This window comes from Diabrotica undecimpunctata, chromosome 6 (assembly GCF_040954645.1).
Source record: "Diabrotica undecimpunctata isolate CICGRU chromosome 6, icDiaUnde3, whole genome shotgun sequence".
In the NCBI taxonomy this organism is placed as follows: domain Eukaryota; kingdom Metazoa; phylum Arthropoda; class Insecta; order Coleoptera; family Chrysomelidae; genus Diabrotica; species Diabrotica undecimpunctata.
In genome coordinates, this window is record NC_092808.1 from 5,828,980 (window position 1) to 5,845,590 (window position 16,611).

The 16,611-nt window shown below is 31.6% G+C and overlaps 2 protein-coding genes across 5 annotated transcripts in view; both read left to right on the top strand.

Annotated features, from left to right (window-relative positions):
• The window catches only part of Schip1 (Schwannomin interacting protein 1), an 879,380-nt gene that overhangs the window by 384,017 nt on the left and 478,752 nt on the right, over positions 1 to 16,611 (top strand). The gene's annotated exons all lie outside the window — the stretch shown is intronic.
• LOC140443041 (lipase member J-like) overlaps positions 1 to 16,611 on the top strand; it is a 46,349-nt gene that overhangs the window by 15,343 nt on the left and 14,395 nt on the right. Inside the window, exon 2 of one of the 2 annotated variants that reach the window (XM_072534080.1) lies at positions 10,931 to 11,035. The exons of the other annotated variant lie outside the window; for it this stretch is intronic. Coding sequence (XP_072390181.1) covers positions 10,931 to 11,035 — 105 coding nt within the window. The remainder of the gene's footprint in view (positions 1 to 10,930; positions 11,036 to 16,611) is intronic. 2 annotated transcript variants of the gene reach the window in all.

The window sequence follows — 16,611 nt, forward strand, 5'->3', positions numbered from 1 at the left end:
CTAAAATCAAAAATCAATGTCTTAGATATCATAGTAAAAATTAAATGTGTAGAACATTTGATTAAAATAATAATAATAAAAAAAGTAAAAAAAAATCCCAGTGGTTGGCTATATACCATAGTTAAAAATCTTACAAAGAAGGAAAACCTTCTGATGTATTGGTACATATAATATATTTATTAAAATTTTAAGTTATTTAAAAGGATTAAAAATTTCAAAACGTTTTGGTCCTATCAGATCATCATTAATGAAAACATCTTAAAAGTAGTTGACACAAGACATCTAGCAAGGTCTAATAATCCTTAGATTACAGGTTAAAAAAAAATTAAATTTTAAAAAAGTGATACAAAATTGATGTTATAGGATTTCACTTTAAGGTAACATACAGATTTCTGCTCGATAAAAGGACAGAGTACTAGGGTTGATGTCAACCAACTGAGTCTATAGGTCGCGGCATATTATCGTGTACGTATAGTTTCCAGTCCAGCAATCTAACTGCGCGTTCACATTTTCATACATAGAATTATGTGCAATTGTTCTTCTACTTAACGATGAAGAAAGAAAAACTGTGTTAAAAAGAAGGTTTGAAGTACATCAAATGCTAAGAGAAAGGAAGAAAGAAGGTAAATACTGGACTTTATACAAAGAATTAATTGATGACGATGAAAAATATTATGGATATTTTAGAATGAATAGGATTTAGTTTGAATATGTTTTAAATTTAATTACACCTTTAGTTAAAAAACAAAATACTACATTTAACGAAGCCATACTCATCAAACCAAAGAGTATTTTTTTAAAAAATCACTTTCGGTAACACTTCCGTGCAAAAGTCCTAATTGTTTATCACCTCCGTGATTAATTGTCACAAATCAATAAAAATGCGTGCATAAATGACAAAATAGAATCGAAAATTATTTTTTCAAATAGTCTGTATCAAAATCAAACAAATACCTAAATAAACAACGAGGGGAAAATGACGGACATCTAATTCACATTATATGTACCAACCGGTTACGACTCGTTACGTAACCGTCGGCATCAGTAAAATATTGTTTTCAAATATACTGAACGGAAACGTTAGGTGTCTGAAACACTACGTTCCTGACAGTGTGAATTGTTCATAATAATATTTAAAATTATTTAATTTATATTTTTCGGAAACTGAACACTACGTGCTGAAAACGCAACGTGCATGATAATATGCCACGACCTTTAAAGTGAAATCCTGTAACGTCGACCTCGTGTTACAACATTTCTTAAACTTAATCTTTTTAACATGTAATCTAAGGGTTCAATTCACTAGCATGAAGCAAATTTTCACCTCTAAAAGCCTCACCCTACCTCTCAAAATTCGACTTCTGAAATGTTATGTATTCCCGGTTTTGTTATATGGAATGGAGGCATGGACAATGACCGCAACATTGATGAAAAAAGTAGAGGCCTTCGAAATGTGGGCTTACCGACGTATATTACGTATATCCTGGACTGAGCACGTGACCAACGAAGAGGTACTACGCCGGATAGGTAAAGAGAGAGAGGTAGGAATAAGTATAAAGAAAAGAAAGTTGGAATACTTGGGTCAGGTTATGAGACATAATAAATATAGAGTACTACAACTGATCGTTCAAGGGAAAATAGACAGCAGAAGGGGCCCAGGGAGGAGAAGACACTCGTGGCTCCAAAACTTGCGGCAATGGTTCGGATTGTCATCTGCTGAACTATTCAGATCTGCCGTAAACAAAGTCAGAATAGCCATGTTGATTGCCAACGTTCGGAACGGACAAGGCACATGAAGAAGAATCTAAGGGTTATTAGACCTTGCTATGTGGCTAGTTTCAACTACTTTTAAGATGTTTTCACTGATAATAGTCTGATAGGACCAAAACGTTCTGAAATTATTAATCCTTTTATAATTTAAAATTTTAATAAATATATACCATTATACATCAAAAGTCTTTACTTCATTTTTCTTTTTAATAAATAAAATAAAAGTTTTCTTTTTAGTAATACTCTTAGGATGATACACTTTTTAAGTATTCACAGAAATTCGTGAGTTTTGGGGAAACTAAGACCAGTGCTGGATGGATTAAAGATCTACAACTATCAACACTACAGTAATACTTCCTACGAACCCTTCCCTACCAAACAAGTCTTAAATATAATTAATCAAATTTATAACTGAAAATCTAACATCTCTTAATTACGCTATTTTTAAACCGCGGGAAATACTGTGATCTCTTACTTAAAGAATTACTTAAAGAACTTTTTTATTGTCAAAGAACCAAATAGCAAGTTATTAGCCTTTCAACCTTGCATAAATCTGTTACATCCCTTGTAGCCCCGCGTTTCTCTTAACACTGTTCTAATACGATATAACACCTTAAATCAGATGCTAAGAGCTTATAAACTTTCTCGAATGATATCAATATAGAAAAACATCTTAAATCAGATGCTAAAAGTTTAAAAACTTTCTCAAATAAAATTAATATACATTTCGGACCCGATAAATGCCGTATTTCAAATATAGTCAGAAACATCATCTTTTCGGTGCAATAGAAAAAACGTTACCTCGGTACCTAGCTGGAATAGAAGAAATAAAACGTAATGTGATCTAGCCAAAGTCGCGTTGGAAAGACGACCAAAATATGGTAGGACTATCAATTTTACGAACTCTAAAAATGAGTTTGATCAACAGCTTAATATTCCCAATACTGACATACAAATGTATGATTTTCAGTGATAATTCTCAATAAAATTAACATAAATGCAAATAAACATTTAGTCTGCTTTATCAATCTTTAAAAAAAGTTCAATATAGTCCAATGGGATAGGCTGTGTATGATTATCTAGAAATTATCAAAACATATGATAAAGATCTTAGTCTTGTACCAAATTTATATTGGAATTAAGATGACTTTCTTCTGATTTTCAAAGAGCAGTCAGACAAGGTTGTGTGTTGTCCCCAATTGTATGTAACATATATTGAGAAAGAAAGTCTATGAAGACTAGTCTATAGATTCACAACACAAAAGCTATTAAAACCACGATGAGAATTCTGAGAAGAATTACAGGAAATACTCTGAGATATATAGGAGTGAAGACATCAATAATCAATATAACACAGTATAAACAACTGGGCATAAAACAGGAGAAAAAACGGAATAATCACATAAGTAGAATGAGAACTTAACTAATTAACATAAAAACTAGCCTCATCATAACTATCAACCAAAATATACTGAGATATTTTGGACATATAACTAGAAGAAGAAAAGGCATGAAGTTGAAGGTAACGTATCGAGTAAAATATCCAGAGGAAGATCTCCAGTACGATGGTCGGACCTAATAAAAGAGATGACTGGTTACCCATTATCCGAAGCAAAACAACACGCACAGGAGAGAGATAATTGGACAGAAACAGTAAAACAAATAAAATGACGCCACTACGTTTTTACGAAGGAAAAAAGATTGAGGAGGAAAAGAATGAGAATCACTATAATGGCCAAAATAATAAGAAATTAATCAGGAAACACTATAATTGTCAGCCTTACGTACAGGTGTTAGTTCGCCAATGGACAAACAGAATTGCTTATAGCAAGGAAAAAAAGTGTTCTGAGAAATAATATTTAATAAAGTCTTAGAAGGTTATAGTTGAGTTAGAATTGAAGGAGGAACTTTTACGATTAGATATGCGAATGACATCGATTATGATTTAAAGTAATAAATATCTTTAATTCCTCGTACTGTTTTACTGCATTGACCTGACACTTAAAACATAAAAATTAATACAATAAACAAGTTTAACTCGTTTCAAACACAACAGTCAACTGGCGAAAATGATAAAAATGAGCAAACTCGGCACTAGCAATTAGAGGTAGTAGTTTTTGGATACTATGTGTATGTCTGTGTAGGAGAAGATGGCTTGGAAGCAGATCCGTTAGCCAAAGATTGTATGCTATAGTTAATTATTAACGAAAGAATAGAAGAAAAAAACAAAAATTTGTAGGCAACAAACTGGGCTATCAGCAGACGAATTATTATATACCGTACAAGATTACGAAACAATTTGGGAAATGTACTAGAAGAAGAATGTCACTAACATTGAAATAAACTGAATATACTGGAGAAAATACTCTGGTTTAACTTTATTTGTCTATCTAAAGAATAAACAAGAATAAACACTTACGACGAACAAACGAATAAAGTATGCTCTTGAAGGTTTAGAACTGGAGCATAAAAGCATAAAAAAATTAAGGGAAAAATAACAAATATTTGCATAAAAATGGTAAACGAGAAAAAGTTAAACGTAAGATTAGGCTATACTTTACGACACCGTTCTGATCGCAGAAACACTTGAAGAGCTACAGACATTGGTGAATAAGACAGCAGACTGCAGCGAAGAATATGGACTATCTTTGAACATAAAGAAAACTAAATTTATGGTAATATCGAAATCAAAACAAAATGTCCAAAATTTATATTTACACAATGAAATTATCGATCGAGTTAGCAAATACAAATATTTAGGCACTTTTATAAATGAAGACAACGATAGCTCAGCAGAAATCAAAATAAGAATAGAAAAAGCCAGATCCATATTCACTAAAATGAAGAGAGTGTTCTGCGGAAGAGATTTGAGCCTTGAAATAAAACTTCGCCTGATGAGATGTTACGTACTTTCTGTGCTGTTCTAGGGAATGGAGTCATGGACGTTGAAAAATATTGATACTAAAAAATTAGAGACATTTAAACTGTGAATGTATCGCAGAATCCTGAGAATATCATGGACCGAGAGAGTCACAAATGTCGAGGTCTTGAGAAGAATGAATAAAGAAAAGGAAGTCATATTTACGATCAAAAAACGAAAACTGCGATACTTGGGACACCTTACAAGAGGCGAAAGATATGAACTGCTTCGAATAATTATGCAAGGGAAAATAGCAGGAAAAAGGTCCATAGGAAGAAGACGAAACTCCTGGCTACACTACGGGAATGGTATAGCTGTAGCAACAACGAATTGTTTCGGTCAGCAGTTTCGAAAATACGTATAGCCCTGATGATCGTCAACCTTCGGAACGAAGATGGCACTTGAAGAAGAAGAAGATACTTTACGTTACGTAACCTTAAAAATTAATTCTAGTGAAAAAATTCACTAAAATGAGATTCATTATATTGAAATATATACATATAATTTAATAGTGGAAAAAAATTAATTAAACCTGTACTGGTATGTGATTTTATCAAGAATAAAAATATTTTAATTTTGATGAACATAAAAAACTACCAACTCTTTTTCTTATAAGATTTATCATAATGGTACGTATTTACGTAATATTCAAATGTTTCTGTTCTTGATAAACCTTGAAATTAATATTTTCTGTATTTAATTTTAACCTTAACCTTAACATTAACGTTTCATCGTGTAGTAGAGTTAGACCAGGGAACTAACAATTTTCCCATGACAGTCGTTGATAGGTACATGTATTTAATAACTGCTTTTGATTTTGGTAATAAAAATATGTGATAAACAAAATATGCAAAAGAAGAAAGGTCATTTTTTTACTTACCATACATTGCCATACATTGTTAACATATTATATATGTTAACAATGTATGGTCGGTATTTGATTCCAAATACTAAAGGCATTTAGACGTGTATATTATTTGGAAAAGAGACACGATGTTACTGAAAAAGTATCCTTTAAAATGAGGGTTTGTAAAGTTATTTTAGTCAATTAGTTGATCAATTATTGTAAGACTAGCTTCAAAAGACGATTTTTTTTAATTAATAAAAACTTCTCTAAAAATCCACAAAAAACTTTGAATTCGCGTGAGAATATAAACAATGTTACAAATATTTAGTTTTAAAAATATCAAGAAGTTTTATTTCTTGAATAGTTATTGCAAAAGTAAAATTTTTTTTTTTTTTTTTTTATTTATTTTGCTTCAACCACTTAGGGTTATTAGCATAAGAAAAATACAAAAGTGATAAAGACATACATAGGCATATACAAAATATCAATTACATAATAATGTGTACAATATATATTTTAATTATTAATGTATTGTATTAAATTTTATTGAAAAGGTTTATAGTTTTCAAGAATTCTATCAAGTCAGCTACGTATTTAGATTCTCCTAAAAGTTCTTTTAATGTTTTTGGAAAGTGATGATATAGTCTTTCCACTGAGTATATTGGACACTCAATCAAAATGTGCTTCACTGTCACTTTACATTCACAAACAAAACACACTGGTTCCTCTTCTTTCTTCAACAAGTATTCATGTGTAGTAGAAGTGTGTCCTAATCTGAGACGTGTTAATAGGACTTGATGTTGTCGCTTTGAAGGCCAGAAGTTCCATGGAAGGACGGAAGATTTTATTTCTATCAATTTAGTGGTGCTTCTATTCCATTGGTTTTGCCAAACATCGTGCAATTTTGATTTTAAGTAAGGTTTTAAATCCAAATGCACCGTTAGATTTTCCACTGATGCGGCTGTATTGGTTACTGCGGACCTAGCTAGACTATCTGCCTTTTCGTTGCCATCTATTCCAACGTGTGACGGTACCCAGAGGAACTCTACTGTCAAATTGTTTTGGTATATATGGTATAAAATTAACTTAATCTGTTGCAATGTTGGATGAGAGGGATAAATCTGAGAAATTGATGTCAGACAACTAAGTGAATCAGATATTATAAGAGATTTGGGAAGTTTTTTTTCTAGAATATAGGTTAGGGAAAAGTAAAATTGTTTATCCCAAAAATATTTTATTTACGTTATTATACGTAAACTATTGAGTCTACATGAATTCTGAGAAAAACACAATTTTAAATGGTATTTACACAATTTGTATAATTATAAATAAAAATTGTGGAATTAATCTGTATATTGTTATGATTCTCGATTTATAAATTTAGAAATATCTTTTAAAAATTATATATGCATGCATCTGTTTTAAAAATAAGATATAAATAAGAATATTTTTGTACTCCAGTGAAACGTGCGTTATAGTATTTAAAGTGATTTCACGAACTGTTAATCCTCAATAGATTTCTTCTTCCTCTTCTTCTTTTTATGTAGATATGACTCTGTCTGTTTTTCAGTGTATCTCCAGTAAGTTGTCGTTCCATCGCTTTCGTGGTCTTTCTACTGATCGTCTTTCTATTGGGGAACCGTCTCTTGCCGTCTTTACTACTCTATTTGACACATACCCAGACGTATATCTGAACTTCTAGCTATGTCTCATAGTGTCTTAGTATCAATTTTTCTGAGTGTTTTCATACCTGCTGTTTCTAACATCCTTTTTCTCCTCCTGTTTTGTAAACTCTGCCTTTCATTTCTTTTCCGATATTTCCTCTGTTTGTTCCACTTTCGTTTCGATAGCATTTCGTATCTAGATAATGTGATGGTAACATTCCAGGTACTTGTACAAATACAAATACTTACAAAGCAAAAAGCTATTAGAAAGATTAAAAGAATTACGATGCCCTCGTCTCAATTCGGCTCTAAATATTTTGACTCTTCATAATTCAGGTAGACGGAGCTTAAGTTACCTCTTGCCACTTTTCTAGTGCTAAAGCCTTATTTCTCAATAATCACCATCAATTGAGGCTATGAGACCAGGAGTTGTCTAACTAATATTTTGTTGATAATTGAGTTATAGATTGTAATCACTTCTAACGACCTAAAGTTTTAGAGCAAAACCGGTCTAACCAACATTTCCGTATATTAAAACATAAATCTCTCCATTATAGAAAATAACAAAAATTTGAAAACACGAATGGGCTAATCCACGAAGTTGTGGACGTAAAAGTACATAAAAGAATGCAAGAGTGATCTAACCATCCTCTTCGTATAATAGACCGGTTTTAACTGCTAATCAAGAGTACGTATCACACATTCTAACCTTCCATTGAAAAGATGTTTGTGTTGAGGTAGAAATTAGACTATGAAGTGCGGTCCCTTTCTTTTTAATCGTATCCTCTCTTTGTGCTTGGAGATGGGTGATGGTACATGGTACCTACTGACTGCATTCTTCGTTTGTTATTCTCAGTACAGGCGAGGCGGTGAGTAAGTCGGCAGTGTTGTTTAGTTTATGCCACGTGCTGTTGTTGAATATCATGATATCTATGTATCACATATATCTGTATTCCTGTATAAAAGTTTCACATAAATCTTGAACCTACACCAAGTCAGTTAAGTCGAGACGGAAGATGTCAAGAGAACACTATTTGCTGGATTCGAATGGCACTGAAATTAAGATAAGAAAACAGTTTTTCTAAATACCTTTCAGATTTCTAATAGTAGAGATAGACTTTTACAAAAAAAAAATCACAAACTGGAGTTGCACCTCAGGATAAACCAGAACAAAGTACATCAGCAAATAAAACAGGTGACGACAAAACTATTAAAGTAAAAGAACTTATTATTAAATTTCCACATTATACGAGGCATAAAAGTGAACACAGACGTTATTTTGCACCAGATCTGAGTTAAGGAATCTTCTATAGCTTTTACAAAGAAGAACATACCAGTAATCCTGTCTTATTCCACACATTTCGAAAAATATTCAATACCTTATTTAATATTGTATTCCATGTACCAATTACGTGCAAAATTCGTGCAAAAAATGTGATTTGTATAAAAATAAAATAAAGTACTTAACAAATCAAGCAGAAAAACGTGAATTTGAGGTAACACTACAGATTAACCAACGAAAAGCAAACCATGCTAAATGTGGTATGAAAAAAGATGCAGAGTATGTAAAATAAAATCATAAAGAAATTACAGTGATTGCATTTGACTTGATGCGAACGATGCCCACACCAGTTATCAGCACTGGAATTTCTTACTATAAACGCCAGTTGTGGACTTACGTCTTAGGAGTCCATAATTTTGTTACTAGTAATGCTCATATGTTTGTTTAGAACGAGACACAAGCATCACGAGGACCTCAAGAATATGATCTTGTTTACTGCATTATTTTAAAAATGTTGTGACAACAAAAAAGTAATACTATATTCCGATCAATGCGGAGGGCAGAACCGGCAGATCCTGACATTGTGGTGGAAAATAATGATCATAAGTTTTTAGTCAACAGACATTCTTACTTTGCGGACATTTTTTTAAAGATATCTACGTACCTGACGACTGGTTAAAGGTAATATCACATGTATGAAAGAGAGCAGATTTTACTGTAATAAAGATGACAGAAAACGATTTTTATTCTACTAAAAAGTAAAAAAGAGAAAAATGTAACAAATTCCAAACTTGATACACAAAAAACAACAATCCAATGCTTACAGATTCATTGGTTGCAATACAAGAAAACAAATCCATTAACAATTTACTACAAATACAGTAATAACGCAGATGTTCTCTTTTACTCACTAGATATCAAAAAGAAAACAACCAGGAAAATACTTCAGCTAGATCATCTTTATCCCAATGGATATCCAGTATCCGAAACAAAAACAAAAGATCTTTTGGAATTACTTTCATTTGTACCTCCAACACATCATGGATTTTACACAAGCACCAGAACAATAAGATCCGCTATATAGCCAGAAAAGGGGTTCATTAACGTGGAAAATTAAGTATTTTGTTGCTTTGTATTTTATTAAATCATATTTTCAACATTGATATTGTTTAACTGTGTTGTACTCTAGGTCTAATCTATATTTCTATCAAAATTTTTAAGGGCACTCTGATGCAAAAGAGGGCTAATCCACAAAAAAGCTAAAATTTTTATATTTTTAAATCATGAATGTGTTGCTTGTGTGAGTCCATTTCAAATAGGTAAAAGAAATCAAATAAGACTTACTCACAATCAATTTAATTTTACTACCAAAACGACCTCTTTCTTTGCAAAGCATCTTCAGGTCAAACGGTACAAAGTAAATTAAATGCTGAAATTATAAAAAGCCCATATCATGGTGCTGTCTTATAAAGATAAAGATCAAAAAAGGTTATAGTAATTATGCCAATATTACATGTCTGTGTTTATTATTATGCATAAAATTGATTAAGCAGACAAAGTAAAAACCCACAAATTGGTAAGAGATAATCTATTGAATTGTAATAAATTAGTAACAAACAAAATACTGCTTACACGCCGGTACAAGACTTTTTAATTAATGATTCATGATACATAGTTCAAACTATCCTGTATTGCTGATAATAAGTGATCTTCGGTTAATATTGTAACTGTCTGACAATTATTAACGAGGAAGTTTCTTGAGGGGAGAGATGTTAACAAATCAAATATGATTAAGGTGTGTGTGATTGTTTGTTAAATCAAACTGATGTTTTATATTATTTAAATTATTAAAAGGTATTTATATTTATTCAAGTAATATATATTAGAAATGTGTGTTAATTTATTGAAATTTATTGAAATTTTTTTGAAATTTTTTGATGTATGTAATGAAATGATTTGTAAACAATGACTACCTTTTGGCATCATATTTTAATTTTATAAAATTTAAAAAAATATATAAAACGCATATATTTTTGGTTCATGTAAGCCCATTATTTATTCTTTGGGGTTAGACCACTCTTGCTCTTATAGCCTCAATTATAACTCTATTTTCATAAAAAAATAAACATACAAGTTTGGCCTTTTAACGATATATATATATATATATATATATATATATATATATATATATATATATATATAATTTTTAAAAAAATACCAAACAAATAATTATTTTACGAATTTTACGTAATTCCACAATAATACTTAATTGGTATATTAATGTTTAACGATTTTTGTACATCTTAAAAACCTCTAAAGTTGTAATGTATCATTTCGCGTAAATAGGTTTAATTTTAGCGCCTTGAAGAACTTAATTTATTTATCTCCCAGTCATTCATCAGAAATCGAGTATGTTGGTCAGAGCATATCTTTTAGTCGTTTTTCAGTGCTTTACCGTTGCAATCGGCGCTCGAGTGTGTCCTACATTTCGAGATTACGACAAATTATTTAACAAGAAGTGTTTTAATAATCCCGATGCAGAACGAAATATAGTAAGTAGAAAAAGATACACTCAGAAAAAATGTTTTTTAATTGTTGGTATACAAAAAACAACATTTGGTGAATTTTGCTTTTCGATGCAACCTTTTTTGTTAATATATTAGGGCTTCTTTTCTTTTCTTGCTAGTAACTATGATATGAACAATATGAACAAAATGTGACCTTTAAAAATGTTTTGTCAAATGGGTCAATGGCCCGGTAAGGCTTATACACTCCTAATCTTCACATTTTTTACAGTGTATTTTTTTGAATATTTATGAAAATTTATTCTAACCACTTTAGCGGAATTTCCTATACAGGGTGTGGCGCGACAAGTTTTGATTAAACGTAATGGCAGATACAGTTATATTAAAAATCTGAAATTACGAAGCTGTGGGTTTTGGATGACGCTGAGTTGATATATAACGTTGTAGACGTTGTCGAAGTAGACGTCAACTTTGTCATTTTAAATATTACCTAATATGTTTATTTTATTTTCAAATTCTAAATGAAATTTTACATAAAATTTGTAACAATGTCCTACATAAAAAACGAACTATTTTCTAAATATTAGAATTTTTTTAAAGATAGAGAGAACGCTATTTCCAATATAGTTTGAGTTTTAATGTTTTTTGTGTAATAAAAAACAATAAAATTATTTCATTAAAATTTTATAATGGAAATTTAAATGGTGTAAAATATTGCCCCCTTTTAGAAGCAGCCATACGACCGGCGATACATACTTTAAGAAATGTTACCTTGGTATCAGCAAGATGAAGCATCTCCTCGTAACTTTAGGCTGGTTGATCAGCATATTTGTGACATATTTAATGATAAATGAATTGACAAACAGGGTCCGTTTCGTTTGCCAGCTCGCTCTCCTGACTTGACTCCTTTAGATTTAAAGTTACTTACGTTAAATAGAATACCCTATATTTTATTACATTTTCTGCTGTTTTTTAAGCTAGTCCTTTTGGTATTAGTATTCCATATACCTAAACCCAACCACTTTAAAAATATTTCATTATCTTAGTTAAAACATAACAATACTTAATTATTTTAAAATTAGTAAAAGGCATGCCCATTTTTAGTTATTTAAGGTGACGTTTTATTATTTTTTATAAGGTATTTATTCAGTAAAGTAATCAATAGCATCAAATGATTATTATTTGTGGGTATAATGAAAAACGTCGACTAGTTATTTTGTATAAATTTAATTAGATATCTTACAAACTAAAATAATTAATGTAATATTAAACAAACAAAGTTTTAAAATAAGTGTTGAAATTGTGTTGTCAATCCTTTTTATTAAGTTAAGTCTTGCATTCTAGAAATATGGACGAGTATTAGAGAAATAGAAGCCAGTAAGACTCTCTGCATCATATCTTCCTTTGTCGTAATAGGTTTGGAAAGTACCTGATTTTTAATGTAACCCCAAACTACAAAATCTAAAGGAGCCATGTCAGGAGAGCGAGCTGGCCAACGAAACGGACCCTGTTTGGTAATCCATTTATTATCAAATATGTCGTAAATATGCTGAGCAACATTCCCAAAGTTAGAATAGGTGTTCCATCTCACTGATACCAAGCTAAAGCGGCCTTTCCATTTCTTATGTAACACCGTCCATATTGCTGTTTCTAAAAGGTAGCAATATTATATATCGTCATCATATTTATCGTCTTTTATTGAACAAACAGTTATTTATGTACCAAGGGTATTAAATAGATGTTTATGCCCAGAGGGCGACGATGTTTCATTAGACCAATAATGGGAATTATGTAGATTAAATAATCCATTTTTGCTAAACTTACTTCATCAGACCATGTAACTTTTCCTATATATAAGAGACTATCAAACTATAAGTTTTAATCATCTTGGATCATCATTAAAAACCATTAAAAGATTGTATTCTTCGAAGAAGACTACGTAATTGTAAGTGTTGCATTAAATGATATGAAAATGGTTTCTATTTGTGTTTTTAAAAATACGATCAACTGTTCCCCAATATGGAGTCGAACGCTTTCTAGATCCTATTTCTTGCGAGAATCAATCCGTTTTGCTTATGCTATTTTCTTAACGATATCTTTCCATTTTTTCCTGCCTCTAGATTTTCGCTGCGATTCTTTTACTCCTTAGTTTATGTAAGTTATTTTTACTTTTTGCAGTTAATTGGATCTAGGTCTTCATCTTTTCTTTCTTCCTCCTGAATTTATATTTATACATTGCTTTATATTGACCACGATAGCTTCTTTCAGTCCATTCTCAGTCACTGCTTTTGTTACATATTCATTCGTTCTATATTAATTTTGATCTGTTTTTTTTTGTCCTAGTATGATTCTCATGTACTTCCATGTTCTTTTCACTATTTGTAAGCCTTGTTCTTTTTTTTTCGTCATAGTCTTTGTTTCGTATAATAATATTGGTGTAATTAATCTATTATATATGGTCATCTTCGTTTTCTTAGTGATCTTTTGCTGTAAGTAAATTTTCATTTGCAAAATAAGCTTCTCTGTCAATATTTTTTCGTTTATTTCTGTCATTTTCCTCCACTCTTTCTTATTGTCACTCACAGGTATTTAAAGTGTCCAGATATTTTTCCCTAATCGTAATATCTTCTCTTTTTTTAATTTATTCTTAGTCCCATTGTCTCTCCTTTGTTTTTTATTTCTTCTAGCATTTCTTTCATTATATTTACGTTCTTTGCAGTAATACCAATATCGTCTGCGCAGGCTATTATTTGCCCACCGTTTATTCTTATGTTACTGAATGAAAATAAGTATGGTATTTTAAAAAAATTTCCGAATGGCATCAAACTCTCGTAATGACCTGTCGAATTTGTATTCAGGATTTTGTATGGTAGCTGATTCATTTTATGTGTCTCTTATGGGGGTGAAATTATACACAACGCGGAGCCTCACCGATTTATTTTAATATCACAATATATATTTAATCTATAAATATACAATTTGCAATACTAAATAATTTCACTTTGCTCTTGTGCAGAACGAGAGAGACAGAGAGAGAGAACAATGTCTTGAGCGACTTGACCACTACAATAACTAATACTTGGAATAGAATTAAAGGCACTGACTACTACGTGAAAGATTAGTGCGGGCTAGCAGATACAAGGAACAAAGCGCGTCACGCTGTCCTGAATTTTAATCGGTTAAGGAACCATATTAGAGTTCTATTACCCAGGACTTCCACATGAAGAACATTTGGCTGATAGTTGTGCCCCTATCGCGCATCAGAGTGCTAGAGAGGGGAAAGGGATGGTCTGGAGCATTGGAGCGCGGTGGAGTGACTTCTGTTTTTAACTCGAGTTAATACACCTCGTTCCGATGAATTGTTATCTTCATCATCAACTAGCCTCTAACGTTCACTGCTGAACATAGGCCTCTCGCATGCTTTTCCACTTAGTCCGATTTTGCGATATCTGAATCCAATTTTTAGTCACTCTTTTTATGTCATCTGTCCATCTCGTTGGGGGTCGACCTTTATTTCTGTTTGCTTGTATTCGGGGTCTCCATTCCTAAATTCTTTTTGTCCACTGGACTTTAAATGATCTTGCTACATGACCTGCCCAGTTCCACTTTAGTGTTGTTATCCTTTCAATAACGTCTGTTACTCCTGATCTTGTGCGTATAGTAGCATTGGGTATTCTATCACGTAGAGAAATCCCTAACATTATTCTCTCCAGTGCCCTTTTCGCAACTTGTAGTTTACTCACTGTTGTTCTTGTGAGTGTTAGGGTTTCGCGCCGTAGGTCATCACTGGCAAAATACACTGATTAAATACTTTTCTTTTCAGACACGTTGGAATCTTAGACCTAAAAATATCCTTCATCTTTCTAAATGAAGCCCAAGCGAGGTTTATTCTTCTTATCAGCTCGATTGTTTGGTTGTCTCGGATAAATTGTTACACTCAAACGTAATTCTTGGTGATGAGCATGTCTCATAGGCTGAGTTTACTTAAATTGCTGGCTTGCTGGTTTGTGCGGGCTGGAGGAGTGTCAGGTATGCTGACTATCATTTGGCCTTTTAACTTATAACAGATAATATTTGAGATGCAGGTGTTGCAAGCCACAGGAGTGGTGTTAGCTTAAATTAGAGTAGTGACAAAATCGGAGAAATCGGTTTTCGAACAGGTTCGAAACTATGTTTCTTCTTTGCGTCTCTGAAATAAATATTTCAACCGTTTTATGCTATTTTTCTCCACAAGTTTTATCAATTTGCAATTAAAATCGTCAGGATCTATTGCTTTAGGGTCTTTAGTACTTTTAATAGCTTACTTTATTGTAAATAGAGGCCCAGTTTTGTATTTGATGTTTATTGAGTTGTGGACGCCATGTCGTACATAATACAAAGTTTCTTCCACGTATTTCATCCAAATATATTTCTTTTGCTCAAGTTCCAATACTAAGTTTTCCTGTTCATCGGTTAGACATCCAATTTATGTTATATTTGCATAAACCTATAGCGTCCTTGACCTTTTCTTGAACGTTAAGCAAGTCATGATTTTTTTATTGATTTTTACCTCTGTATATTTGTTGCTTAATCAATAGATCCACGACGATTCTGATACCTCTTTTTACTGTATTATCTATTTTGTTATATTCGTACTTCTTATCTATAACCTCTTGTCGGTTTTTTAACATGCTCATAATCTCCTTAGGTATCCGTTTCTTTTTCTATATATTTGGATACTAAAATATTTTTTTCTTATTTCTCGTCTATTTTCTGTGCCTTTAGTAGTAATTATATTTCTACGTTTCCGTATGGTTTACAACTATTTAAACATTTTTGTGCTTTTTCATTGATTGTTCAATCTTTCAGTTGATTATTATTGTAATTCTTGTTATTAAACAATTAATTCGTTATAAGTTAGCAGTTTTTAAGATGATTGATACTCTTTAATTTGTTTTTTGTTGATAGGAATATAGGTTCTTTATTGTGATCTGGAAAATTTTAAGGTGATTTTAACGATTATTATGGTCTTAATAAAGTGCCAAAAATGGGATTTGTCACCGCAAGCTACTCTTTAGTTGCGATTCAAACAAACAGTTCCTTCTTCTACTACGTTCATCTAGTCCAAAAAGTCTTACAGAAACTCCACTTTATCGTTTGCCAACTTGTATTGAAATCGCCCATTAAAGTTCGTCCCAAACCCTTCTTTCAGTGCGTCATAGTTGATCGAATTCTCTCTAATACATTAAGCTAGAAGTGACAGAAAAAAACGTGAGTCTGTGATTATTATTCATAGAGCTTAGAAAATTATTTATCGTAAAGCTAATTCTACTTACGGATGTATAATTGGTTGGAGTTTAGAATACGCTAAATAGATATCCAATCAATGATGCGCATAAATATAATTTGACGCAGATTCTCTCGATCGTGACAATACTTTCACAATGTCAACTGATAAAATGATAATTGTCATTCCAGGCTAGTATTATCAGACATTTTACAGTGAAAATTTAATTTTGTATTTATTGTCATAAAAATATTTTAAATATGCCGAGATATATCGAGAAAGAACAAAGACTAATATTAAAATTATTAAATTATTTTCAATTAGAAAAAGAGAGATT